At 44.4% G+C, this 25,069-nt stretch overlaps 2 protein-coding genes across 7 annotated transcripts in view; one reads left to right on the top strand and one right to left on the bottom strand.

Moving 5' to 3' along the window:
- Positions 1-13,029, bottom strand: part of LOC113626871 (glyoxylate/hydroxypyruvate reductase B-like) — a 22,837-nt gene extending 9,808 nt beyond the window's left edge. The window contains 2 exon segments of the mRNA XM_027118842.1: positions 6,982-7,071; positions 12,915-13,029. Coding sequence (XP_026974643.1) covers positions 6,982-7,047 — 66 coding nt within the window. The 5' untranslated portion in view covers positions 7,048-7,071; positions 12,915-13,029.
- On the top strand, positions 12,462-25,069 carry TXNL4A (thioredoxin like 4A). Of its 6 annotated transcripts, XM_027118840.1 has the most exons (5): positions 12,943-13,046; positions 14,973-15,109; positions 15,509-15,578; positions 20,600-20,703; positions 24,650-25,060. In XM_027118840.1, the coding sequence occupies exons 4-5, from the start codon at positions 20,660-20,662 to the stop codon at positions 24,819-24,821; spliced, it is 216 nt and encodes a 71-aa protein (XP_026974641.1). In that variant the 5' UTR covers positions 12,943-13,046; positions 14,973-15,109; positions 15,509-15,578; positions 20,600-20,659; the 3' UTR covers positions 24,822-25,060. The 6 variants fall into 6 exon arrangements, with proteins under 6 accessions (XP_026974636.1, XP_026974638.1, XP_026974637.1 ...); XM_027118835.1 differs by lacking the exons at positions 14,973-15,109; positions 15,509-15,578 and adding an exon at positions 12,462-12,581 and having other exon boundaries at positions 12,878-13,118; XM_027118837.1 differs by lacking the exons at positions 14,973-15,109; positions 15,509-15,578 and adding an exon at positions 12,467-12,581 and having other exon boundaries at positions 12,878-13,046.

Below are 25,069 nucleotides of genomic sequence, written 5' to 3'. Positions count from 1 at the left end.
TTTATTTCTGCCCTTTGGCTGCGGTGGCAGCCTCCGGGCCCCCTCCGACAGGCACTCCTCGTGATCAGGCCCTCGTGAGACCCCCCAGCCTGGAGTGCACTTCTCGTGAAGAGAACGCAGCAGAAGCGAAGGCGGGTCCTGCTCTCCCCTGCTCCCCCCTCTCCCGGGGGGCCAGGGCCATGCTGGGAGGCAGCCCTGTGCCAAGGCCCAAGTGAGTGAGAGGCAGGACTTAAGAGGCTGGCCAACGGCCTGGGAGCCTGGGGATGACTGCAGCCCCGGCCAGCCCCTTGACTAAAGTTTCCCGAGGGACCCTGAGCCGGAACCGCCCAGGTAAGCCACTCCTGGACTGCGACCTGAAGACATAGTGGGTAACAGAAGTTTATGATTTTCAGCCACTAAAATTTAGGGTAATTTTGTGCAACAATAACTAACAAATAAAACTGACCATCTTTTACTGTGAAAGTAAGATACTTTTTACTGTCTGTCAAACAAATTAAATAATGTTTTATGTTCTTTGTTCCTAATTAAAAAGAAGATATCTTTAACATTTTATAGCTTTCTTCCAAAAAGAAAACCAGTTGCTTTCAAGAGTCGAGGCTAGTGAATGCATTTTATCTTTGGGTCACAAACTTAGCTAAAAATGTTTACAATGTGTTCAAAGCTCAGAGCATAATGGGCTAAAAAACTTGTTTACTTTTTGGACTTTCAGTAAAAGATCAATAGAGTTTCATTCAAGATAAGATCTCAGTTATTTTGACAGAAAGGAGTCTCAACTCCTGACTGCTTTAACGTTGGTTATGGAGCAATGGCACACAGCCATCACACCATTATTGTCAGTGGTCGTACATGGAAAAGATCCAAGATCCTCCAAGTGACTCGTGGCCGCTCCACGAGTGAAGAGGGAGACAGTCCCAGCCGGGGCAGATAGACGCAGCAGAGATGGGAGCACCGGGCACATTCGAGAGCTCGCTCCATCCTTGGGCTCTGTCTCTTGCTCTATAATTCCTTTCAGGAGCACCAGCCGCTGACCATCTCCACTCACAGCCAGGAGTCCAGCAAAGGAGCACGAGACCGGAAGTGGGACCCGCCGTCAACAGCTTCCTGAGAAGGAGCGTGAGCCCTGTTCGCTGCTGATGCAGGAGCCCTGTGCGCAGAGGAGCGGGCGGGGCCGCAAGACGAGAACTTTGGCTCCGGCACAGCTCTGCGGCTGATCAAGTGTCTCCCGGGCTTCCTGCCTTCTTGGTGAAACCGGAGTGATATCAACAGGTAGTGCTTTATAGTTGCACCGTAAGATCACATTTCATTCTCCTCCCCTAATTTCTGCATAAAGAGAGCTAAGTGGACAGCCTCTGGCAGGTGTCTTTGCATGCACAGTACTGACATGACGGTTAGGTTGGGAACATTCTGACCACAAAGGAACTCACCACAAAGTAGGTGTATTTTTACACAACTGCATTTCGTCTAAGTCAAAAGATAAACCCATGTGTGAAATTTGGAAAAGTAAAAAATTTTACAGTTTTTGGTTAACAGAGTGATAGTTCAGACATGAAAATGCAGTTAGACTACGTTTTCTAACTGCTATGTGCATTCTCCTTACACTGTTTAATTTGAACTGCTAGCACAGATTAAAAATTAGTTTTCTCCTTGCGAAATGATTGCTTAATTTAAAAATAAAAGAATATGTATTAACTTTGTGGAAATTGCCTTCAACAGACCCAAGGCTCTAAATTCAGGATTTTCTTCTTTTAAAGTCCCTGTAAAATTGAGACCCAGAAAGAAAAAAGTAGAATGAACTTCCAACCTCTTCTTTCAAAGGAAAGTAAGACCGACGTTTGTATAGCACTCATGAGAGGGAAGTGTGGAGGGAGGCATGCAGACCCGTGACCAGTGACTGTGACTGCCCAGCGGGACTCTGGGCCCAGAAGAGGACAGGGCAGGAGGAGTTCTGGGGTAACACAAGCACAGAGAGAACAAATTCAAATCACAGAAGGGGCAAGGACGGGGGCAGGCAAGGGGCAGGGGAGTAAGGAAGGTATTTTTAACTTAAAAAGCAAAAATGAAAATAAAAACCAACTGCAACCAATAAAAATATGTTTTAGTTTTTGGGACAGAGAGAAAGAAACAAAGACGGGGTGAGGGCAGCAAGAGGACAAAGCAGGACCGAGTGCAAAGGAGGAGCTGGGCGTTGGGTTCAGGCTGCTCGGCCTGGCTGTGCTTCCCTCTGAAACTCGCTATCCTCCAACGTCAAGTGAGGGGAACAGACAGCCTGGCATGGTGGCCCTCGCAGTGAAAGAGAACACTCAGAGCCTGGAGAGCCTACTGCAAGCCTTCAATGAATGGAGCTACTAACGTTTAAATCTGAACGACAATTCAGGTATTTACCCAGGTGTCTAGAAACAAACTTACACCAAAGAGGGAGACTGAATTCATACAACACAGTAACATTTCTTAAAATCCTATTTCCTCATGAAGCTTCCTCTCTTAATATTTGAGAGGTGAGTCCAATACCACCCCCATCATCCTCACGTACCCAACGTGCCAAGACTTGCTTCAAACTGGCACCAACTGACTTTTAACTTGTCTCCCTGCCACTCTGTCCTCTTATCCTCTCTCCAATCCCTTTCAAAGTCTATCCTCACCTCACCTACCAAGCAGTTCTCTGCCCTGTCTATGGGTATAAAATTAAAGTTGTTTGCTTTTTGTCCTCTACAAATCCCCAGCCCAGATTCTGCTCCAAAGAGGCTCAGAAAACAGCTTGGGAAAAAAAAAAGAATTCTCCGTAATGAGGGGTAGGTGACGCCATGGTTAGCCCCTCTGCTCTTATAATCATCCTTAGCTTGATATTCTGGATTTGCTGGAGAACAATCTGTTCACTCATGACTAGGTAAGAGTACCTAAAAGTTTAAGATATACCAAAGGGCATATCCTTGAGGGTGTGTTTGCTAGTTCTAGCTTAATGAAAACTGCACTGTTTACACCCTTTATGTGAGGTTTCTCCAGTCACCAGGTATCAACAAATCCAATGTAATTTAAAACCAATACTGTCACAATGTGTCTCGGCAAAAACAGTTGCTTCCCTCCTAAGAAATGGTTTGTCAGGACCTGCTAAACATTAAGGAAAAGAAAGACAAGATTAAAAAAACCTAGGGACTTCGCTGGTGGCGCAGTGGTTAAGAATCCACCTGCCAATGCAGGGGACACGGGTTCAAGCCCAGGTCCGGGAAGATCCCATGTGCCACGGAGCAACTAAGTCCGTGCACCACAACTACTGAGCCTGCGCTCTAGAGCCTGTGAGCCACAACTGAAGCCCGTGCGCGCCTAGAGCCTGTGCTCCGCAACAAGAGAAACCACCACCGCAGTGAGAAGCCCGCGCACCGCAGTGAAGAGTGTCCCCTGCTCGCCACAACTAGAGAAAGCCCATGCAGCAATGAAGATCCAAAACAGGCAAAAATAAATATATTTAAAAAACCAAACAAACCTGGATTCATGCAGGGGAATAAACTATAAAATCTGATGTGGGTACCTGAATCTATTCATTTACAGCTTAATCTGCCACGGCCTGGAGCTTAGAAAACAGTACCTGTCCAAAATGACCTTTAGATTCTGGCAGTGTCTGAAGCCGCCTTAAGTCTTCTCTCGAACAAGGCAGGTACAAATAACAACAATGTATTTTCCTTATTAAATTCTTCAGGATCGTGCCCTGCGAGCCCAGAAGGGTCTTAGGATTCTAATGCCGCCCACCTGCCCCAGGTGAAGTTCGAGGTCAGTCACACCACGCGGCAGAGCTCAGTCCAGTCTCCCGCCCACAACGCGACATCCGGGTCTTTTAAAAAGACCCCAGATTTAAGGGACGCTCCAGCAGGCCCAGTCTCCCAGGCAAGACCCGGACAGCGAAGGCGCGAGGTCAAAGAGAGTAGTGCCCCCGCCCCAGTCCTACGGCCAGGCACGCTAGGGCCAGGCCCCAAAGCTCGTCGACCACACCTCCCAGCCGAGCCCCCAAACCGCCGACCACACACCTTCAGCCACTCCCTAAGCCCGCCTGCCGTGCCCAAGGCCACGCCCCAAGCCCCACAGCTTGGTCCTCGTCTGCTAGCCCCGCCCAATCAACTAGGCCGCGCCCACATCTCCGGCGCTCGGTTCGCGGCCGGGAACTCTGGGCGCCAGGAGTGCGCATGCGAGAAGCCACCTGGAGGGCAGGTTGCCGAGGCCCCGCGCCTGGCGGGCGGGCTTGGGGTGGAGCCTCCTTCAGGAGCGGAGTCTGGGTGGTCGAGTGTGGGGACTGTGTGGTGGGGAAGGTTGCTGGCCTGCTTCAGCGTGAGGAGTGTGGAAATTAATACACAGAAACCTCATTTAAGATGGAGCCGGGAGTCCAGAAGGGATAGCTCTGGCACCACTCCCCCTCGATTGGAGATCCAGCACGAAAAAGGGCACAACCTCGCTACAGGCGGGGAAGGAAGCCTTTCTCCGAGTCGGGAAACAGCCCAGCCAATGGGAAGCTACTACACTTCCAACTCGGGGTTCCCTCCAATGGGCTCTTTGTTTATAACAAGAAGCCACGCCCAACTCCCCCTTCTCTTCTATAAAAGGGTTTCCCCTGCGTTGTTCTTTGCCCTTGCCTGTGGTTTGCTATAGGTTGAACGTTTTAAATTGCAGTTTTTTTGCTGTTCCTGAATAAGCCCATTCTGCTGGTAATCAGCTATTTTATTGTTTTAGGTGGTCGGGTGGGGGGACCTTGCGGGGGCGCATTGTTGGGCAGGGTCTGCACGCTGGCGCCTGGCTGGCTTCTGTAAAGAGCAAGTCTCACCCTGAGATCAGGACTGCCTTCTTCCCGGGAAAGTGGGCAGGGGATGACGCAGGCCCTCCCTGCGGCAAGAGGCCTCCTCCTTTTTGGCGCTGCCTAGGCCCTGCTCTAAGTCACCCGCGAGGGTTTACTCCTGTGTCTCCACGGTTCTGGGTCAGTGTGTCACAAATTCAGTCATTTTTCATAGTCACACACCATCTGTGTTGCTATTTACTCATTTTCTCCCCTAAGTAAATTAAAAATCAACTCAAGTGTTTACTTACCTAGTCAAAAGTAATACTATCTGGGGATATCTCTGGTATTTTTAAAATTAGGCTAGATGGTACTACTGAGAGCAGGTAATGAACAGGTATAGTCCTCTTTAGGAAACACTGATAAGCGTTTCATCCAGTGTCCTGGCTTCACTTGCTGCCTTCTACTCGGATGGCTCTCAAACTTTTATCTCCAGCCCAGAACTCCTCTCTGGCAGCTTTCATTGCCCTGATGCTAGTCTCCCTACTTCCCTCTCTTCAAGTACTCCCTTTGCAATCCTTTCTCCTGTACATGGCAGCCTAGGTGCCTGAAGGACATATAAATCTGACATGTTAATCCCCAGCTTAAAGCCCCTTGTTCATATGGTAGAGTACAAAATCCTAAGCACAGAGGTCCCATTATCTGGCCTGTCCACCCAGCAAACCACTTGTGTGTGCTGATCATTTCAGCTGCACATTTACCCAAACTGCCATGCTCCTGGCACTGGACTTGTTCCCTGGCTGCCTGGACTGGACCCCAGCTCTTCCCCTAGTTCTCACTCATCTTGCAGGTCCCCATTTAAGCGTAATATCCTCAAGGAAGCCTTTCCTGAACTCCTTAAACTAAGTGTGTTCCTGCTAAATGTTCTCTTAATACCCTAAACTCTTTACCTGTAGGACTTTGCTGTGAATCCAAATTCAGTGTACGATCTTCTGTGTAACGTCAGGCCTTCTGCTAGACTACACTCCGTGAGGGCAGGCACTCAGTCTTGTTATTGTTCTATTTCTTGATAACAGCACCTGATATCCTGTCTGGCACATGTACATGCTCAATAAATATTTGTTGAAAAACTAAAGAATAAATAAAATACAAATAAGGGAGGAAAGCTTCTTAGAACTGTTTGGAAAGTCTAGACTGAAAGAGGACATAGAGTTTTACTATTCTATCTCAAGATCATAAAAAAGCTCTTGAGAAAGCATCGCCTTGCAAAAGTGAATACTACCTGTCACAAAAGATTATTTGGAGTTTTATTACCATCCAGCTACCTAGCCAGAGGGCCTCTATTGAATTTGGTCCAGCAAGAAGAATTCACAGATTGCCAGAATCCCTGCTGTGTTCAGTTGGGAGTAAATATAATGAAAAAATTAGAATTTGATAAAACTGGCCTTAACTTTTAAATTAAATACACGTTACAAATACACAATGTTATAAAATATGCATGTTATGAAAACAGCAATAAAATGAGCCCCTGGTTATATACCACCAAACTTAAGAAATATACCATTACTGCTACTTTCGAATTTCCCTGTGCCACTCCCTGCTGCTCCAGATATAACTCCTATCTTGAATTTTATGATATAGATAGATAGATAGATAGAAAATCTGCCTAAATAGTATATTGTCTGGTTTGGCATATTTTTGCATTTTATGTTAATGGAATTATACCCTATGTAGTCTTTGGTAACCTGCTTTTTTTCTAAGCTTGTCAGTATGTGAGATTCATCCCCGTTTATACATGGAGGTGTAGTCATTCATCTTTACAGCTATATAATATCAGTAAATACACCTCAGTTTATCTATTTTTCTGCAGTCAGATATTTGCATTGCTCTTAGGGTAAGTAAGGTTGAGCGCTGGCCACTTTCAAAGAGAGCACACTGCATAAATTTGAGGGTTTCTCCCAAGAGTTTAACTCTGGTCCCTTTAGCAGGCCTGGATGTAGAAATTTCTTCAGCTAAGCATACAGTCCTGGGTGACAGGGTCTTTTGCCTCCTGACCATTTCCCACCCAAAGTGAGGGGTTCTTTTAGAACTCCTTTGCTTGGCTTGAGGCAGGATGGAAGCATCCCTCTCTTTCCCAAAGAGAAGAGAATGAGAATGGGACTGTACATCACTCCACAAGTTCCTCCAGAGAAACGATGTCACAATTTTTCCCTAACACATTTTCTTACCTCCTCTGCAAAATCTGGAAAAAGCTGGTCTGCCTTCTTTATTTGGAATATGCCATTTTCAATCATTTAATCTTCAATTTGGGGCCTCTGCTGAAATTGAGAGGAAAGTCTCACTGTAACATTGTCTTACATATGACTTAAAACATTTCTTCTTTTAAAAATGCAAAGCCCTCTAGAAAAGTTATAAGCCTCTCCAGTGATTTTTTTATTAGTAACAATTAGTTCAGTCAAATTGCCGCCTTCTCAACTTAACTCAAGCCGGTTGCTCTGCAGGAATGGGCACTCTGTCTGGACATGTGTATCCTTTCCCAGTTAGGAGACACAGGGACATCTTCCACCAAACATCTGTCTTGCTCTTACTTGAGAACATGAGACTGCATTATTTAATGCTTATGTTTAGTCATTTTTTTAAATGAAGAATTCAATTTCTAAAGACAAAATGTAATTAAAGGAACTTCCCTGGTGGTCCAGCGGTAAAGAATCCGCCTTACAATGCAGGGAACACGGGTTCAATCCCTTGTCAGGGAACTAAGATACCACATGCCCAGGGGCAACTAAGCCCGTGTGCCACAACTACTGAGCTCTAGCACGCCTTAACTAGAGCCTGCCTACCGCAAACGACAGAGTCCACACTCTGGAACCCGCGCGCCACAACTACAGAGCTCATGCACCCTGGAGCCTGCGTGCCACAACTAGAGAAGAGAAAACCCGTGCACCACAACCAAGAGCCCGCGCACCTCAATGAAAGATTCCGCATGCCGCAAGGAAGATCCTGAGTGCCGCGACAAAGACCCGACGCAGCCAAAAATAAAATAAATAAATAAATAATAAATAAATCTTTTTAAAAAATGTAATTCAAGAAGTTTGATTAACTCAGAGATGATTTAGCCTATTTATTCCCATTTTCTAAATGATCAGATACTTTTTGAGGAAATGGAAGTAGAAATGCAGAGTCTTGGTCAAAGAATCGATTTTTCTTGTCTGGGCTGGTGACTTCAACTCATTCTTTGAGGCCACTATTATCAAAATCAGACAAAGATACCACAAGAAAACTACAGACCAATATCCCTTGTGAGTTACAGACACAAAATCTTCAATAAAATACTAGCAAACCAAATCCAGCGACATATTTTGAAAAGTTACTGTGACCAAATAGGATTTATCCTAGGAATGCAAGACTAGTTTAACACACAAAAATCAATGTGGTACACCATGCTAAGAGAATAAAGGACAAAACTCACATGATCATCTCAATAGACGCATTAGAAAATGCATCTGACAAAACCTAACAACCTTTCATGATTAAAAAAAAAAAAACACTCAACAAAGTAGGAATAGAAGAGAATTTCCTTAACCTCATAAAGGGCATTTGTGAAAAGCCCACAGTAAATATCATAATAGTGAAAATCTGAGTGCTTCCCCCCTAGGATCAGGAACAAGACAAAACGTCTACTCTTGCCACTTCTATTCAACATTGTGCTGGATGTTTTAGGGCAGTTAGACAAGGAAAAACTAAAAAGCATCCAGATTGGAAGGGAAGAAGTAAACTGTCCCTATTTGCAGATGATATGATCTTATATATAGAAAATCCCAAGGAATCCACTAAAAAACTATTCAAAATAATAAATGATTCAGCAAGGTTGCAGACTACAAGATCACTACACAAAACTCAATTGTATTTTGTGATATACAGAAATAGCAAATCACGATGTTGTGCACCAGGAACTAACATAGTGTTGTAGGTCAATTATACTTCAAAAAACAAACAAAAAATTCATGGAAAAACAGATAAGATTTGTGGTTACCAGTGGTGGGGGGTTGGGGGGAGGGGGAATCGTAAGAAGGTGGTCGGAAGGTACAAACTTCCAGCTATAAGATAAGTACTAGAGATGTAATGTACAACATGATTAATATAATTAATACTGCTGTATATTACGTATGAAAGTTGTTAAGAGTATACATCCTGAGTTCTCATCGCAAGGAAAAAGTATTTCTTCTTTTTCTTTTCTTTTGCAGCTATATGAGATACTGGATGCTCACTAAACTTACTGTGATCATCATTTCATGATGTACGTAAGTCAAAGCATTATGCTGTGCACCTTAAACTTATACGGTGCTATATGTCAATTACATCTCAATAAAACTGGGAGAAAAACAAAATAGATAAAAACAAAGGAAAAAAATCGATTCTATTTTGCAGTCTCCATATTACTATGTTTTTTCAGTGTAATAACATAGATTTGTAAAATCTACAAGCATGCCAACATCACTTTCCATATACATTCAAAGATCTTCACATTGACCTCTACCTAATAGATTCTTAGGAGTAACTGCATTTCTTCATTCTCTTCACAAACCAAGCTGAATGCTCAAGCGGCTCCCTATACATCCGTGCATTTTTGCTGTCACCAGTTGAATTATATGTGATCGAATTTAATCCCAAACCAGTTTATGCAAATATTGTGGATTACTGAAGTTACATAATTTAAGTGTCCCATAAAACTATGAAGTAGAGTGCAAAAGGCATAGAATGCTTATATCTATGACGACTAAGTTATATGCTTTAGAAAGGCACTAAAGACGCGTCACTAAAAATTTCCATTGAATTATGTGTGGTTGATACTTTAAAAGATTCAAAAAATAAAATAAAAATAAAAAATGATTGTTCCCTCCCTCCTCCAAAAATCTATTCTATTTCTATACACTGATTACGAATAATCTGAAAATATTTAAAATAACAATTCCATTTAAATAGCATCAAATGGAATAAAATATTTAGGAATAAAATTAATAAAAAGGGCAAGACATGAATACTGGAAACTATAAAAGTCATAAAAATTAAAGAAGGTCTAAATAAATGGAAAGACATCCCATATCCATGGATTGGATGACTTAATAGTGTTAAGATGGCAATACTCCCTAAATTGGTGTACAGATTCAACACAATTCCTATCAAAATCCCAGATGCTTTCTTTTTTTTGGCAGAAATTGACAAACTAATCCTAAAGATCATATGGAAATGCGAGGGACCCAGAATGGCCAAATCAATTTTGACAAGGAACAAAGTCGGAGGACTTACACTTCCTGATTTCAAAACTTATCACGAAGCTACGCTAATCAAGCCAGTGTGGTACTGACATAAGGCTAGACATACAGATCAATGGAATTGAATTGAGACTACAGAAATAAATCCTTATATTTAAAGTCAATTGATTTTCAACAAGGGAGCCAAGGCAATGTGATGGGGAAAGAAAACTCTTTCCAATAAATGGTGCTGGGACACCTGGATATCCACATACAAAAGAACAGAGCTGTCAATCCCTGGTGGGGGAACTAAGATCCCACAAGCTGCGTGGCACCGCCAAAACGAAACAAAACAAAAAACCAAAAGAATAGAGTTGGACACCTACCTAACACCGTGCATAAAAATTTATTCACAATGATCACAGACCTAAAAGTAAGAGTTAAAACTTTAAAACTCTAACACCGTGCATAAAAATTTATTCACAATGATCACAGACCTAAAAGTAAGAGTTAAAACTTTAAAACTCTAAGAAGAAAAGAGGAATAAATATTCATGATCTTGAGTTAGGCAATGGTTTCTCAGACACGATACCAAAAGCACAAACAACAAAGGGAAAAACAGATACCTTGGACTTAATAAAAATTTAGAAGTTTTATGCTGCAAATGATACCAATAAAAAGTGAAAAGTCAATTCATAAAATGGGAGGAGGGCTTCCCTGGTGGCGCAGTGGTTGAGAGTCCATCTGCCGATGCAGGGGACTCGGGTTCGTGCCCTGGTCCGGGAAGATCCCACATGCCGCGGAGCGGCTGGGCCCGTGAGCCATGGCCGCTGAGCCTGCGCGTCCAGAGCCTGTGCTCCGCAACGGGAGAGGCCACAACGGTGAGAGGCCCGCGTACCGCAAAAAAAAAAAAAAAAAAAAGGGAGGAAATATTTTCTTATATCTGATGAGGAATTTCTATCCAGAATATATGAAGAACTCTTCCAACTCAATAATAAAAAGACAACTAATCCATTTTTAAGTGGCCAAAGGACATGAATAGACATTTCTCCAAATTGCCAATAAGTACATTAAAAGATGCTCTATATCTCTAGCCATTAGGGAAATGCAAGTCAAAACCATAATAAGACATCACTTCACAACTACCAGGATATCATTGTAAAAAAACAAAAACAAAAACACACAAATAAGAGTAGACAAAGATGTGGAGAAATCCAACCCCACCACATTGCTGTTGGAAATGTAAAATGGTATAGCCGCTTTTAAATACAGTGTGGCAATTTCTCAAAACAGTAAACATCACATGATTCAACCACGCCACCTGCATACCCAAGAGAAATGAAGACTTAAAATCCATACAAAAACTCGTACACAAATGTTCATAGCAGCATTTTTCACAACAGCCAAAGAGTGGAAACAACCCTGATGTCAATTAACTGATGGAGAGATAAAATGCAATATATCCAAACAATAGATTAATCAGCAACAAAAAGGAACCAAGTACAGCTGACCCTTCAACCATGACCCTCTGTGAAGTCAGAAATCCACGCATAATTTTCCGGTTGGCCCTTCATATCCGCGGTTCCCCATCTGCAGATTTAACCAATTGCAGATCATGTAGTACACATATTACATGTATAAGTTCAAACCCCTGTTGCTCAAGGGTCAAGTGTGCTGATGCCTGCTACAGTGTGGGTGAACCTTGAGAGTATTAGGCTAAGTGAACAAAGTCAGTCACAAAAGACTACATACTTATGCTTCCATTTACGTGAAATGTCTAGGATAGATTAGTAGTTGACAAAAGCCAAAGGGATGGGAGGAGTATGGTACTGACTGCTAATGAGTACAGGATTTGGGGTGATGAAAATTTTCCATAATCAGACTGTAGTGTTCCACAACTCTGGGAAAAACCATCTTATTTGAAATGGGGGAATCACTTTATGGTATGTGAATAATACCTCAACAAAGCTTTTTAACAAAAGAAGTATTTGGAGTGGTGATGGCTGTACAAGGATGTCAACGATGCCACTGAACTATATGGCTAAAATGGTAAATTTTGTATTATATATATTTTACCACAATAAAATATGTTTAGAAATACTAATTTAAATAAATTATTTGGGCGCGTGTGAGTCTTACCAGGACTCTTCTGTTAATTACTTGCTTTTGACAAGTAAAGCAACTGTGTTTACGTCTGGAAAGCTTGACCGCCAAAATGATTAATTTGGGGGACTTCGTCTGGGGGTAAACGGGGACGAGCCCTTCCTCAGCGATGCCATCCTCTCCGTCCAGCCCGGGGTCCCGGCGGGCCGGTCCGTCCACCCCGGGCCCCGGTGGCACCGTAGGAGCTCAGACTCCGATGGACCAACCGGAGAGGCAGCAGGTCTGGACCAGCCCTACCCAGCCGAACCGCCTCCGAGTCTCTCACCATAAGGACCTCCCAGCCACGCCCGTCACTGCGGCGCCCAGTCGGCCCCCAGGCCCCTGCCCGGGGGCGCGCGCACGCACTCGCCGGCGCGCACGCACTGCGGGCGTGCGTACACGCCCGGAAGGAACGCTGAGCCGCAGGGCCCAGTGTGCGTGCCGGGCCGGGCGCCGGAGCGGGTGGCGAGGGAGGCGTGGGTGCACGACCGCAAGGGTCCCTTCGCCCTGGGTTCTGGGCCGCGGGGCGGAGGCGATCCGTTGGTGGGGTCGGTCGGGGTCTGGGGTCGAGGTGGAAGCGGGCCTGGCCTTCCCGGCAGCGCACCGACTGCCCCGCGGGGTGAGGCTCCGTGGGGTGGGGGCCCCGCGGGGTGAGGCTCCGTGGGGTGGGGGCCCCGTGGGTGCGCCGCGCTGGAGCTGGGAGGAGCTGGCCGGTGGTTCCCTCCCGCAGACCCGTCGGCCCCAAGATGTCGTACATGCTCCCGCACCTGCACAATGGCTGGCAAGTGGATCAGGCCATCCTCTCGGAAGAAGACCGCGTGGTCGTCATTCGGTTTGGACACGACTGGGACCCTACTTGTATGAAGATGGACGAGGTTCTGTACAGCATAGCTGAAAAGGTAACGCAGCCCCGCCTCACAACGCGTCCCGCCTTCCGTTTGGTCATTTCATCGTGTTGGATTGCTTTGCCGGTAAGATTTAAAGAACCTAGGGGTAAGACAAGAATAAAGACACAGACGTACTAGAGAATGGACTTGAGGATATGGGGAGGGGGAAGGGTAAGCTGTGACAAAGCGAGAGAGAGGCATGGACATATATACACTACCAAACGTAAAATAGATCGCTAGTGGGAAGCAGCCGCATAGCACAGGGAGATCAGCTCGGTGCTTTGTGACCACCTAGAGCGGTGGGATAGGGAGGGTGGGAGGGAGGGAGACGCAAGAGGGAAGAGATATGGGAACCTATGTATGTGTATAACTGAGTCACTTTGTTATAAAGCAGAAACTAACACACCATTGTAAAGCAATTATACTCCAATAAAAAAAAGAATAAATGTAAAAACTAAAAAAAAAAAAAAGTGCGGCATGTTCACCGATGAAAGAGAAGCAGTAGGATTCACAAACGGACAGTCTTCCCTTGGGATGTGAGGATGGGCTCCCTGAAATTGGTCAGAATAGCTTATGTTCTTTTCTGGGAGAATTTTCCATCGATTTTCAAATTTTTAAGAAGTTCATGATCTCGCCCCCCTAAAGAAGTTCATAATTCCTATTAACGTACAGGGGTTTTAACTGAGAGGGTGTTTTCAAAAATTTTCATCTGTAGTGCCCAGAGCAAAACACATTTGCAGACTGGCAGGAGCTTAGGAGCTTACTTTGAATAGCTTAGTTTAAAAGGATTGTCCTTTTTTTGGTACCACGTTTATTTGTTGCGTTTATAAAGCAGAACATTTATGTTGATAGCATAGTAAATCCCGTTCTTTTTCTTTGGGTCGTTTCTTTACCCCACCGGTGCTCTTTTAAGTGACCCGATTTATAGCTTAGAGTGACTCAGATGCAGGAAACATTGGGAGAAAGTAGAACTATACTTGTTAGAGCTAATTTTCCTAATTCTTAAATGTAGTACACTGGATTGTCTCCGGCCTTTGTTTGCTGACAGTAAAGTGCAATTGTAGGGCACTGTTGAATAACCAGGGCTTAATTCTTTTTCTATAATTGTCTCATAGGGATTCTAAGATAACTTTGATTTAGATTTTTGCAGGTGTAGCAATAGGGCAAAAGGATGCTAATAAAATATTTAACTTATTAATATTCCATGATAATTTGAGAGGTTATTCATTTTAACGAAGAGTAAAAGTAAGAAACATTGAACCCATCTTTTCTTTCACAGGAGTAGGATATGCTAATATGGGCTGAGTTAAAATAACGCCTTTGAGTAAAGACTAACAGGTGTAAGGATATATTTTGTATTTAGGAAAGGAAAAACGATCTGACCTGCCATCGGTAATTTCCACTGTCTCCTATTTGGTGGGACAGGCAGAGTTGGGGGAGGTGGCCTTGTGAACATTAGGGACCGTCCTTCTGTGTCTGTCAGCGTAAGTATCGCTTGGGATACCAAAGTGCATCTCAGAGATCCTGATTCTACAGGTCTGCCGCAAGGTCCAGAAACGGCTTTTTAAAGAAGCTCCCCAGGGAATTCTGACATGACTTTCAGAATCCCCTCAACGAGGTCAGGGTCAGAGTAGGAGTGCTGTGATTATAGCCGTTCCCCTCTTCTTCCTCTTGGGCGCCTAGACATTGCGGGAGCTTGAGGAGGTGCCTGGGGAACTCAGGAGAGCAGGGTTCTCCCCCGGGGGTCCTCCCAGTCCCGTCAGAGGTCAAGAGTGAGGTGGTGTCGGGGACTCGTGTCTGCATGGCTTAAGCTACAGTAGTCAAGGGCAGAGACTGCAGGCTTCAGTGAAGATGGGCAAAGACACTGTTCAGTAAGCGAACCACTGCTGTGTCGACTCTGAAGTAACTTAGGTGTGTGTTCTGGATTCTGCCTTGCAGGTAGCACCAGGGGATGTCCAGACCCGGTTGCCCCCAGCACGAGGCTAGGATGGCAGAGGCGTGAGGGTTGTTTGCTCTTCGTATCTGAGCAAAACTCAGCAAGATGCTCTTAGCTAGGAGGCAGATTTTGTGTCAGCGTAAGTTTTTAGGGAGTTTTACCGGAACTGTTCCTTTCTAATCCCTGTATATCAGTGAGAGAGCAAATCGCTGTAGTACTAGCAGACGTCCTCTTTTGGTACAGTTTAACTGGGCTCACTTTGAGTGCTTTTCTTTGGTCTTTTAAGTTCTTCCATTTCTTTTGTCCAAAACTTGGATTTCTATTTTAATAAACTTTCAATACTATATTACAGTATAGTTATTCAGAATGCAAGCTTGAAATGCATTACAAGACTATTAATGTTTTATTTTCTACTTAGTATAAGGGCAGAATATGAGTTTATAATTCTGGAAGCCCTTTCTGGGGAAGCACAATAGGAATTTTTGAAATTTAAGGTTTTAGTATAAAGAACAATTTAACTGTCTATCTCCCTCTGCAGAAACGGCAGATAATGGGGCATCTTCCTCGTCTTGTTGCGAGCCCTGTTTGGATACCCCAGCTGTGTTAAAGTGAGTAAGAGTCCCAGTGCTGAGGCTGGACTTGACCGCTCTGTCCCTCCTGGAACGGGACTCACCGACTCGCTGCTTGGTAGCTCCAGCCCCGCCGCGTGCTGCGCTCGTTTTGAGCTGTATGGAAAACCTAGAGATATGTTTAAAGTTGACAGATGCCTGGAGTTTGGTAGAGTGATAACCAAAATAAAGGTTCCTGTTGAGTGGGTTGATTTTATGCACAGCTTCGAAGCGAGACTACTGTGTACTTCTGAGCTGTCTTGCCATTTTGTAGGAACGCACTTCGCCACAGCTCACTGCTTCTAAATCCCATTATATGTAAGAATAAGTGGGATGTTTAATTTTGGTCTGTTTACAAAGCTCATACAGATAGAGTTTAAAGTATGCAAAACCTCAGTGATGCCATCTCGTAGCCATAAGTGCTAATTAGATTGTACATAAGGTAAATGTATTCATGGAACTACGTAGGAATGACTTCAGGGGGTCATTCTTAAGCATGAGATAAAGTAGGTTGAATCAACAGAAATTTATGCTCAAATGAGGAATGTCATAGGAACCAACAGCCAATCAGGGCAAACAGTAATTTGAGGAAATGAAGTTATCATGCAGTTTTTTGATGGCTTTGAAGTGAACTATCTAAAAATGTAAAAATTGACACTTCAAAAATACATAGTGCCAATTGACAGTCAAGAACATTTTTTCCAGAATCTTAGGTGGGTTCTTAGCTAGTGGAGGAGCTCTGTACAGAAGGGTGGAAGCGTGGCTGGCAGCACCGACGGCCTTCAGCCTTGGTGACTTGCACGAGTTACATTAACCCGGAGGCACCTGGCAGCATGCAGGACCACTGAACTGCGTAATCACTGACTTGCTGAAGAAGCAGCCTGCTTGTAAAATGTATGGCAGCAGGGTTGGAAAGGACAGTTACTAGTTTAGACAATCAAAAGGACATATACTAGAAAACAACTTGATAATAGAAGGGAAATTTGTACATCTGGTTCTTGATTTAAAAAAAAAAATACTATTCAACAGCTGCTTAACATTACTGCAAATCTAGTGGGCAAAATATTATTGTAGATACTGTAGACTCCTGCAGGTCAGTTTAAAGTACCATTTAAAAAGGTAAGACCCCTGTGGATAAATGGGCACAGAACTGGAAAAAAAGAGGAAATTCCAACGGTTAAATAAACTTCAAAGAAGCACACGTTAAAATAGTGTACTGTCATTTTTCAGGTGTATCAAAGGTCTAACTCTTAGGGCGTACGTTGAAAGCAGACCTAACACTCAGGCAGAAGTGGAGCTGGTACAGCCCCTGGGAAGCAGCTTGGCATTGGGTGAAGAGCCCTAAGGACAGCCATGCCTTAGGCTCCCTGAGACTGTTGCTGTGATTGATAGCAAAACTGGAAAGAACCGTGATGCCCAGTGAAGGGAGAGCATGCTTATGACCGTAATCTCCAGTGTGTGGCACGTAGGCCTGTCACGGTGATAGGAGGGAAATGGACTCCCGGCGTGGTCCTCACGGCAGCTCCCAAGAGGCAGGTGCCACGAAGTAGTTTGTCGGGGCTCAGAAATGGGGCGTTAGGATTTAAAGTGGAGCATCTTCTCCCCTGGATGGGATATTATTTGACCATTAAAAATGATTTCCTAAGAGCTTTATTTAGTAACGTGGGGGGACATTGGTTAATGACATTAGCTGGAGAAAAGCAGAATGTATGCAGTTTTCTCACGAGAACATGTGGGTCTGGGGAAAGGGAAACATTTACTTTTCATTTTAAAGCACTTATATACTATTGATTTTATTTGACTGTCATATACTTTTTTTTTTGGCTGGGCTGCGTGGCTGTGTGATTTTAGTTCCCCAACCAGGGATTGAACTCGGGCCCTGGTGGTGAAAGCACCAAGTCCTAACCACTGGACCGCCAGGGAATTTCCTGACTGTCATGTACTTTTAAATTATATAACTTGTTTTAAAAATACTGGGCTGGAAACAAAGCAGTGATGTTTCCATTCCATTTCTATGTTTTCAAAATGGACATTTTTTAAATGGAGAAAAGATCATAGACACCTAGCTTATTTCAGTTTTATATAAAAAAATACACAAGGGTTATAGTTAATTGCAGATTCATTAATGGATGTGAAACATTCAGGAGAAATAGTTCAGCCCTTGTAGAAAGCATCATGATAGAATCCGTGCAACCCCCTTTAGGACAAGCTCTTCCAAAGGAGAGAAGCTGGGAGGGTCACAGAATTAGAGAAAGGCCAGCTGGTGCTGTGGGCCTTCTCCTCCCAGAGCTGCAGGGGCTGGAGGACCCGTCAGGGCACCTCCTCTAAGGAAGAAGCGGGACCAGACCATCTCTTAATGCAGGTCTGTTTGAACTCAGGATTAGGTAATTAAGTCCATAATGACAATAATATATTTCCTAAATTTTGAAATACAGGTTTATTTCTAAAGTTCATTCTTTAATAAATATCGCAGGTGTGGTTCCCGACCTTGTGAGGCGTTATGATGTGGTTTATGTGGAGGGAAGAGAAAATGAAATCCTGTCGTGTCAGTTGTTTTTTGCTTCTGAATGAGCTACGGTTTTCTTACTCATCACTGAAGGCAAAAGAAAATAAGGCCTTTTTAGAAAGTCTCACATAAAAACCAGTGTTTACAGTGTGAAAATTATATGACATTGAGTTGGAATAGTTGAATGTCCTCATACGTGAACTAGTTGAGATATATTCTAGTGACTTTTAAGAGAATGTGGTTTCTCCGGTCGATTTCTGCTTTAGCTTGGGAGATCTGGAGGTTCTAGGAAGCAGAACCAATTGGCTTCCGTTGGATTGAAAGGTGTCTGGGACTCTTGTTGGATTGTCATCTTATGCTTTAGGAGGCAGATGTGTGTGTGTGTGTTTGTGTTTGGTTATACTGTGATGTTAGTATCTATCTTTTAAATTATAATATCTGTTTTTTGTATATATAATATCTGTTTTATTATGTGGGAAGAAATAAAATATGTCTGCTTAGTGAAATTAGATGTGGGCAGAACCTTAAACACCAGCGGGGTGACTTTTGCAGGAAGCAGTTCTGCCAGCGCGTGGCTGGCCTTGCCCAGTCCTCCACCTCGGTGTCTGCTGTGGCCACGTGAGCACGTGGTGCTCAGCTCACTCTCCACCTTCTGCAGGTGTGTTCTCTCCTTTCACCAGGAAAGGGGCATGTGGCTGGGAGAGACACCTGTTCTTCCCCTACCTCAGCACCGAGGTCTGTCCTCAAAAGGAGTGCCCACTAAATGTAAACTTCCTTCCCTCCTTTCTCTGGGTGATGGTGGCTTAAATTTCCATATTAAATAGTTCTTCATATTCCCAAGTAAAGGGGAGAGAACAGTGAATTCCTCCGTACCTACTGCAATCACCAATATTTTGTCAGTCTTGTACCGTTTAACCCCTCAAACGCTTTTCATGCTGCAGTATTGAAAGCAAATCCCAAATACCGTATTATTTCTTCTGTAAATTACAGTTAGGCTTTTAGAGTTAGTTTTATATGAAGAAACGTTGTGCATTTTCTATGAATTTCCGGGGGCTGCTGTAGCAAAGCGCCACAAACCGGGCAGATTAAAACAACAGAAATTTATTACCTCACATCCTGGAGGTCAGAAGTCCGAAATCAAGGTGTCAGCAGGGCCGTGCTCCCTCTGAAACCCTCAAGGGAGAATCCCCTCTTGTTTCTTCCAGCTCCTGGCGTCTTCCGCGATCTGTGGCACTCCATGGCTTATAGGTGTGCGTCACTCCAGTCCTCCGTGTTCATGTGGCTTCTCCCTTGGTGTGTTTTCACATGGCCCTTTTCCTATAGGAACACCAGTCAGATTGGATTAGGGGTCAGACTCCAGTATGACCTCGTTTGACCTTCACTGATGAGCTCTGCAGGCACCGTTTTTCCAGATCAGGTCACATTCTGAGTACTGGGGGTCAGAACTTCAGTATATCTTCTTGTGGGGTGAAAGGGCATAATTCAACCCATGATATAAATCGGTATAAGCTTCCTAAAAGGCGCTGAGACAGTATTTACAAGGAGCCTTTAAAATGTCATGTCTTTTGTTCTAAAGATTCTATTTTAGGTGTTTATCCTTAGGAAATAATGAAGTATGTATGTGAATTTAAGGGTAATAATGTGCACATGTGAATAATTGATATCAGTGAAAATCTGAATTATTTATATTCATGAAAAGTCAAAGGAAATAACAAAAGAATGGTAAAAATAATGGCATAGCCACTTGGTGAACTGTTATGTAGCCATAAAATTTTGGTTTTGTTTTTCTCTTATGTAAAGTATACGATTCATATAAGAGGATGCTCATAATTGAAGGAGGATGCAGAATCTTGTAGTGTGATCACGCTACGATCACATCTGTTAAAAGAGTATAAACATATATACCAGAAGAAATGGGAAAGAATATAGAGAAAGTATATTCTCAGCAGTCAGCTCGGGGTGTTGGGGTTGAAGGTGGTTTTATTTATGGTTTTCTGGGTTTTCCAGATGTTCTCTGATGAGCTTCCAGCTGTGGAAGAAATTAAAGAACCTTAGTTACCTGCAGCGTGATTTGGGGTGTTAGGCCGTTAGTATGTGCAAGTGTCCAGACCTCAGTAGGAGGGGAGTGTGTGGCTGAATCCCAAAGGCATGTTTTAAAGCAGTTGTTTAAGGCGTGTAATTCAGTATTTGTGAAAGTACAAATTGGAAAAGTTCACATAGACTATTACTAGATCAGCGTGCATAATGTATCTGTGGACGTCTTCTGCAGGGTTCTCATAACTTGCTGTTCTGAAAAACATTAAATGAGATGTTAATGGACGGTTGCTCAGGACCCTGATCCTCTTGAAGTAATTTCCTACATGGCAGCTCTACTGGGAAAAAATGTTGCAGAGTCAGTTTGAAAATTGTCCTGTTATACACAAATTCTTCTGTTTTTGTTTTTGAATGTGCTTTTACAGAATAAAAAGTTGATTTGTTATTTTAGTTTTTTTCCCCCAATCTCCTTTACTTTTAGGTTAAAAATTTCGCAGTTATTTATCTTGTGGATATTACAGAAGTACCTGATTTCAACAAAATGTATGAGTTATACGATCCGTGCACTGTCATGTTTTTCTTCAGGTATGTTCTCTTATCTTAAAGTTGTTGTTTAAATTGAATAGATGGTCTGGAAGTTTAATGAGATCAAGAAATCTTTAGATTCTTTTATTTAGGAGGAAATCAGTTATGCAGTCATATTATAATATAGTTTGTATCACCAGGCAATCAATCTTTTAAATAATTTTCAAAGTAACAATTCCAGTTTTAGCATTTACTCAGTAACAAATTACCGTTTTGAAATAACTGCCCAGGAACCTAGGGGAAGTGTTATTAAATGGAAGACATTCTTACTGAAATTTAAGATACCTTTAAATTTAATCTGTTGATGAAAAATGTCTTTAAAATAACTCACTTTTTAAATGTATCAATGACTCTATTTAGCATCCTTTTGTGATATCCAAGAGGAAAACCTGTACTTAATTACTTTGCTTATAAATACAAAATCGTGTAAAAAATCTTTTATCAGATGAAAAATTCTATTGTGTACCCTAGTCAGTCAGTCATGGGCTCAAGGAATAGACTTTCCCTAATCACCTTAAATTAATTTGTACCCATGATTGGCAGGCTTTGCATGAAAGGAAAATGCGGAGTTAGGTACACAAGAGTCTGATGCAGATGCAAATACCTTTGATGGTATTTATATAATAAAGTTAAGTAACATCATGAGTGAAAAAAATTCTGTTGTGGAGGTTTAATTTGGAAAGAAATCACCATTTTAAAAAAAAATCACTGTTTTTACTTGTCAAAATTTCGTACTGTTTATTGTTACTACAGAAGTTAGTAAGTAGCAATATAAACATTAGGCCATACTGCAGAAGCGGAGCTCCCTAATGGTCGAGGAGGGTCTGGGTGGAGTGTGCAGGGTGTGTATTCGGTTCCTATTTTCTGTAACAAACTTGGTGGCTGAAAACAACACCATTTATGAGCTCAAGGTCTGTAGGGCAGAGTCCAGGCAGGCTCAGTGGGTTCTGCCTCGAGGTCTCACAAGGCCAGAGTCACGGGCTGGGCTGTCATGTAGGCAGTTGGTCAGGGAAGAATCCACTTGGCTCACCGGGGCTGTGGGCTGGATTCATCTCCCGGTGATTGGGGGTCTGAGGTCTGTTGCCGCCGGGGCCGCTGTCTGCCTCTAGAGGCCCCTCTGTCTTCGAAGCCCTGAGCAGCGAGTTGAGTCCTTGTCGTACAGCTGCTCCAGCTTCCTGTTCTGCTTTCAGAGGGCACTTGTGATTGGATTAGACTCACCCAATAATCCAGGAGAGTCTCCTTATTTTAAAATCAACTGATGAGTAACCTTAGGGACATCTGCAGAATTCCCTTTGCAGTGCAGTGTAACTGATCAGAGGCATGGTGTCCCATCATAGCACCGTCCCGGGGATTAGGGCGGGAAGTAGCAGGAGTTACTTTAGCATTTTGCCTACTGCAGCCTGCCGTCCGGCTCCCAAAGATTCACATCCCTCCCATGTGCAAAACTGGGTGTGGATGAGGCTTCCCAGGTGACCCATTAAGCACAGCTCCTGGACACAACTCCGTATCTGTGACCCCCTCTCCAGGACGCAGTGTGGGACAGGCACAGGAAGCGATTTGGGTTCACCGTGGGGCGTCAGGGTTCGGAAGGGGGCTCCGATGTGGCACTGGGACCATAGTCCTGGCCCAGTGCCTCCCCCTGGGAGGGTTCTACCCAGTTTTTCCTGCCTTTTTTATGAAAGGCATTTGCAGCTGGTTCATTTTTCAACCTGCTTCCTCCCAGCAGCATTTTGGGGTTGCATCAGCCCCTCTCACTGCGTGCTCTGTCCCTCTTAGCCTGAGCCAGTCACGTTTCTGTCCTGGGCACCGGGGCTGTCCTCTGCCCGATGGCTGCTTCCTGGGGGAAGATCCTGTCCTGTGACTGAACCTTCTGACTTTCAGGTCTTTACTAGGTTTCAGCAGAAGGTGGTGTGGCCTCTGTGTCAACAGCTCAGCAGCCATTTCTGGATTTCAGCATCTTTTGCTACCTGGAGAGGCTGAGAAATCTTTTGGGTTAACGGATCTTACTCCGGTTTGTCTCCCTCCTTTTACTATAAGCAGTACGAACCCAGGCAGCACCCTCAAGACTTTGCTTCCGTGTCCTCGGCTGGTATCCATGCTCATCACTTTGCAGCGTCACAGACATTCTGCCGCTGTGCAGCAAGGATCCCTTTCCTCCACTCCCCGAAATGCATCCCCACCTCCTTCCAAGCCACGTTTCCACTAACAGGCTGTTTAAGGCAATCTCGGCTTTTTCTGCCGTGCTTCTCACATTTTCCCAGAGCCCTCCAGGTGGGCCGTGGGCACCGCACTGTGTAGGGCCCACCTGGGCGGGGCTGCCCTGACAGGGAAGGAGGTTGCAGAAAGGAGTCGAGTGGCGCTGCGGCCACCGTGTGTTTTGATAGTTTAGGACTGATGCTGCACTTGGAAAAGGGGACAAAACCTACTGTTTCTGTGACCCGGGATTCCATGATTCTAAGACAAGTAGTAACAGTATTTTAATTAATTTATTCACCAAGTATATATACGTATAGAGTCCTGCTGGCTTTTATGTCTAGTGCTGGGACATCAAGTCAGATAAGACAGGCTTCCTCCTATCACAGACCGTCATCTGATGGCGACAGCTGAGTAAATTAGCAGAAGGAACCAGGGAGATGCAAGGGGACAGGTGATAAAGGGGTTCCCAGGCCCAGTTGCAACGTGTGTGCGTGTGCGCGTGTGCAGCCTTCCCTACGCCAACAGGCGATTCTTGGGCACCCTGCTGGAGGGATCTAGAAGTCACCTTCATTAACAAACTCACTGTGACAGAAAGGGTGCTTATGCACCCGTTTCACCTTTATGGCCCTAAAGTGTCTTCAGGAACGGAGGACTAGAGTCCAAATATCCCATCACTCTTATTGCAGGAAATTCCGAAGGTTTTGCAGCTGTGAGCCAGGATCTGTGGGTGAAGACCAAATGCATATGAGAAATATATTCTTCTGAGTGACCAAGTATATATTTTTCCTATAAATCACAGTATTGCAACAGGTGTTTACAGAGGCACAAACACTGAGCGCAGCAGGGTGATGGGGAGTGCCCAAAGGCTGCTGGGTAAGGTTGGCATGAGCCACGTGCATCCCAACGGGCAAGCGCAGGCAAGGGCACAGGGCAGCGCAGGCCGCACGTTTGGGGACCTGCGGGGATGAGGGAGGACGGACAGGTGAGGGCTGGGGAGTGGCGGGTGCTCAGGGGAGAGCGTGGCGGGGCCCAGATGCCCGGTTTCCTGGGCCAGTGTGTGGACTTGGAAGGTTCCTGGAAGTGAGTGTTTGCAGCAAGAGAGAAGCATCAGGTCTGCCTTTTGGAAGCTCGCCCTGGCTGAAAGAAGGCCACGCTGTGACCTCAGGATGGATGGGGCACGCACCATGGAACAGCAGCCGGGGGCCAGACGCACAACCTTGCAGAAACAGGAAGCTAAATTGATAAAAGTCAGTGCAGCTGGTACAAGAAGCGTTAATGTCTTTCTTTTATGCAGTGCCCGTATAAATTCATTTCAGAAAGAAGCGTCTTGAAAGGTCAGTCTACGAAGAATTATAGAAATGCAAAATATCATTTATTTCACAGTTAGTATGGCTTTCAATAAAGTTTACACCAAGTGCTCACAAGAACACCGTGACAAACGCACACATTGCCTTTTTCAGGTGAATTAGTGCAGCCCTCTGGAAAACAGTTTGTCTTTCCAGGTGACTGAAGCTGTGTCCTTTGGCCTTGATCGCCCTGTAGGTTTTTTGTCTTAGGGAGTGGAGAGCACGCGGTAGGAGCTGTGTGTTTCTTTAAGCAGCATTTAGGTGGTTTCTAGCCTGCTAAACGGTGGCGGACCCGCTTGATTGTGTGTGTCCTCGTTCGCAGTGGGAGATACAGGTAGGTTTTCCATGGGATTCTGCTTCAGAAGCATTTTCACGAGCACGGACCCCCTCTTGCCCACCTACAGGAACAAGCACATCATGATCGACCTGGGCACTGGCAACAACAACAAGATCAACTGGGCCATGGAAGACAAGCAGGAGATGATCGACATCATCGAGACGGTGTACCGGGGGGCCCGGAAGGGCCGCGGCCTGGTCGTGTCCCCGAAGGACTACTCCACCAAGTACAGATACTGAGCCCCCGTCCAGTCCTGGTGCATGCAGTGCCGTGGGGTCGTTCTCACGCGGAAACATTTTCAACTATTTAAAGCCTGTGAGAAAGCGTTTGGGAAAGTACACAGAGCTCAAGGAGCTGGAGGCTTCTGCAGTGAGGGTGGCATTGCCTCAACTTTCAGTCTGCCTGGTCCTTGTATTTTTGTATCAGCAAATATCTGTAAATATCTAGCTGAAATAAATAAAATACATGGTGATGGGAACAGTCAAAA

Source organism: Aethalodelphis obliquidens, unplaced genomic scaffold (genome assembly GCF_003676395.1).
Source record: "Aethalodelphis obliquidens isolate GAN/ISIS:26980383/991018 unplaced genomic scaffold, ASM367639v1 scaffold19, whole genome shotgun sequence".
NCBI lineage: Eukaryota > Metazoa > Chordata > Mammalia > Artiodactyla > Delphinidae > Aethalodelphis > Aethalodelphis obliquidens.
This window is presented reverse-complemented; position numbering and strand designations above follow the sequence as displayed.

Excerpts from the sequence above, each read along its gene's own strand:
- TXNL4A (XM_027118835.1), top strand. The coding sequence starts at position 12,894 with ATGTCGTACATGCTCCCGCACCTGCACAATGGCTGGCAAGTGGATCAG. Across the intron at positions 13,119-20,599 it reads CGTGTTGGATTGCTTTGCCG|GTTAAAAATTTCGCAGTTAT; the intron begins GTAAGATTTAAA and ends CTTTACTTTTAG. Across the intron at positions 20,704-24,649 it reads ACTGTCATGTTTTTCTTCAG|GAACAAGCACATCATGATCG; the intron begins GTATGTTCTCTT and ends GCCCACCTACAG.